The 3,639-nt window shown below is 37.0% G+C and overlaps 1 protein-coding gene across 1 annotated transcript; it reads left to right on the forward strand.

Moving 5' to 3' along the window:
• The first annotated feature begins 923 nt into the window (after nt 1–923).
• On the forward strand, nt 924–3,389 carry LOC145674178 (zinc finger MYM-type protein 1-like). Its single transcript, XM_081744012.1, has one exon. The coding sequence runs from the start codon at nt 924–926 to the stop codon at nt 3,387–3,389; it is 2,466 nt and encodes an 821-aa protein (XP_081600138.1).
• Nucleotides 3,390–3,639: the final 250 nt, after the last annotated feature.

The raw sequence follows: 3,639 nt of genomic DNA on the forward strand, positions 1-3,639 counted from the left end.
TTTGTTAGATCGACAGATGTAGTAAATTGGCCTGTCAGATCGCCAAATTTTGGAGATTACTGGAAAAAAGGATAAGAGTTAACAATAAATGCCAAATTCGTAAATCAAGGGTGTTTGCGCTTAAAATACAGAAGACTCACTTTAAGATGTGCACAATCATTTGATGCAAGGATCAATAAACATTTCGAAGTTGGAGGTAATGATTTGAGCTATTACTGTAACTGATGGGGAAAGAAGGGGGACTTACCGAAGAAAAAGTCATCTCTATGCTGAGAAAAGATACAGAAAACAAGTTCCATCGTATCCACTTTTGATCAACAGTGAAGCGCAATTCAATAGAACATGGGATTCCCAGTGAAATAAATGAAGTTCATTTACAGTACTGTATTTTTTGCTGAACGTAATGTAATCTATCAGGAATCGAGTAATACTTATTACAAATTAGTGGCATTGTTTACCGTAGATTTATTCTTGAATGAAACGTGGTTATTCAAATTCAAGATACCTTAATGAATACCTTAATGAATTCAAGATGCCTTTTCATTGATCAAGTGCCGTCCATCAGAAATCGAAAAAAAGTGTCGAGAATCCGAATGTCCAACAAAAAAAATGACGGGTTTTATATATTGTTTCGAAGTTGCCACCGGCGGGGGATCGAAAATATTAACATTGTTTTATATTTTATGTTGTTCGATGTGTATTATACTCAAGGTACTTTGCCGTATTAAGTTAAAAAATAACCCTGTACATATTGTGTATGTATTGTAAATACAGACAGTCAGCTCAATTTTACTACGTAATTTCGCGTCTAAGAATTTTATTGTCCTTTTTTCTTTGGCAGGTTGTCACATTGCTAACTATATCGGATTTACAATTACGATCGAGCGTTGTGAGTGCCAGTGCTTTATTCTTGAACTCTATCGATGGCTTCGAAAAGAAAAATCTCAGATTATTTCAGTGAGGGTGCTGTAGCGGGATCAAGTAAAAAATGTGTTGCCTCTACTGCTGAAATGCCACATCCTATTGACAGTGTTAGTGATGCAATGGCACGATCTATTGACAGTGTTAGTGATGTAATACCACTGCCTATCGACAGTGTTGGTGATGTAATGCCACTGCCTATTGACAGTGTTAGTGATAATGAAATAAGTGAGATAAGTGAGTGTGAAGAAGATAGTATTGGAAAAGAGGACTTCGAAAAGTTTTGTGCTTCTTTAGCTATGAAGCAAACATCTTTAAGGAAAGTACCTGGAGTTGAGGACATTTCTCAGAATGTGGATGACGGACCTACACAACCAAAGTTAAAAAGATTTCCTAGAACACGTTTCGGAAAAGATTACAGACATTTCAATTCATCTTGGTACGATCAATTCAAATGGTTGGAATATAGTGTAATTGAAGATTCGTGTTTTTGCTTTCCATGTCGATTTTTCTCTACTAAAGCAGATGGAAGAGCAACATTCAAGAACATTGGATTTAAGAATTGGAAGAAAGCTTTAACTGCGGATGGATTCAGGCAACATGAGAATTCAGAGGACCATAAAAACGCAATAGTCTCATGGTCCAATTATTCTAGTGGTGAACCGTCAGTTATTTCAAAACTAAGTGAACAACATGAACAGATTATTAAAGAAAATAGACACTATGTATCTGTAATTGCCGATGTTCTGCGTTACCTATCTGTGCAAGGACTTGCCTTTCGTGGAAATGAGGAAGGAGAAGAAAGTCTTAACAGAGGAAATTTTCTAGAGCTTCTAAAGTTCATTGCAAAATACGACGAAATCGTCCGGAAACGTATTGAAACAGGTCCTCAGAATGCAAAGTATGTGCATAGTTCTATCCAAAATGAGCTTATATACGTGATGTCTACACTCATCACAAGAAAAATAAGTCAAGAAGTGGAAGAAGCTAAAGTATTTGCATTGATGGTTGACGAAACTAAGGACATAACGAAGAAAGAACAGCTATCAATTGTCCTTCGTTACGTATTTCATGGCGAGATAAAGGAAAGATTTTTGGGATTTGCTGCTCTTGAGGCACTGGACGCTGAATCCCTCTTCAATCATATAAAGCAACTTCTTTTAAGAAATTCCATTGATATCAATAACTGTGTGGCACAAACGTACGACGGAGCTAGCGTCATGAGTGGTTCTGTCAGTGGTGTTCAAAGTCGATTCCAGAAAGAAGTTCCCCAAGCTCTGTATGTACACTGCATGAATCACCGGCTTCATCTAGTGATAATCGATGTATGCAAGAAAGTTGGAGAAGTTGAAAGCTTCATTTCGCTTGTGGAAGATCTTTATGTATTCATGTCCGGCTCAAGTATCCATTCCTCGTTCATATCATTACAAAAGGAAATGACTGGATCCGCAGTAGAGTTAAAGCGCATCTGTCCAACAAGATGGACAAGTCATTTACAGGCTTGTTTAGCAATTAGAAACACATTGAGTGTTATTATAGTACTTCTCATTAACTTGTCAGAAGGGACAACTTCTCATGCAAGTCAAGCAAAAGGGCTCCTCTACCAAGTAGAATTTCGTTTTGTTTATCTTCTATCTCTGTTTACCGAGATATTGGTTCTAACTAAGGGTGTATCTGACTATTTACAGAGCAAAGATTCTGAAATTTCAAAAGCCTTATTACTTATAAACTCTTTGATTGACGATTTGAAATCAAAGAGAGAAGGCAACTTCCACCATGAAATATACGAAGAGGCGTTGAGAATATGTAAGGAAAATGGCATTGAGACAAAAGAAAAGAGAAAGAGAAAACTACCAGAAAAATTCACAAGATTTTTGATAACTGAACAGTGTTCTACCAGTGCCAATGCCTTCGAAGATAATGAACAATCCTTACGATCACATTTATTCCTTATAATTATGGATAGAATCATTATGGAACTGGTCAGGAGATTTACAAGTAATTCTGTTCTTACTGGTATGAGTGCATTTTTGCCACAATCAGACGCTTTTTTGAATTATGATATTGCTCTTCCATTCGCTAAATTATATTCATGTGACCTTACATCATTGAAGGCCGAAATGCAAATATTACCTAAAACTTTGAAACGAAGCGAAGAAGATGGTACTAAAGTCGTTCATTTATTGGATTTTATCCGCTTCTTGACTAAGTACAGGTTGGCATTCCATGAAGTTCACAAACTGGCAATCATTTCTCTGACAATTCCAGTCTCCAGCGCTGCATGCGAAAGAACGTTTTCTTGTTTGAAGCGAATTAAAAGCCTTGCTCGTAATAGAATGCTGGATACCAGGTTAACGCATTTGGCTGTTCTAGCGATAGAGAAAGAAGAATGCAAACTTCTTGAGCTATCGAAAGTGGTGGATATGTTCTCTGCAGCACATGGCAACAGGAGAATTATGCTCCATTAAGAAAGGTACACTTTTGTTTTTTCACTATTTCCATAGACACATGTAAGGTGCTGTAGAAATCGAACTTGTGCTATATAATCATGAAATGTCCTCTCATTAACATTTTCCGTTATAACTTCGGAATATCAAAATCAGGGGCGTCATTTAGGGAGGGCAGGAGGGGGCAATTGCTTCCCCCCAAGAGTATGAGGAATACATATACGTTAATTGATTGCCTACTAATATACTAGTACAAAACGTGAAAGCCTTA

Source organism: Thermobia domestica, chromosome 17 (assembly GCF_964235325.1).
Source record: "Thermobia domestica chromosome 17, izTheDome1.hap1.1, whole genome shotgun sequence".
Classification (NCBI taxonomy): Eukaryota; Metazoa; Arthropoda; class Insecta; order Zygentoma; family Lepismatidae; genus Thermobia; species Thermobia domestica.

Bases quoted from the DNA above. Each gene is read 5' to 3' on its own strand.
- LOC145674178 (XM_081744012.1), top strand. From the start codon at position 924: ATGGCTTCGAAAAGAAAAATCTCAGATTATTTCAGTGAGGGTGCTGTA.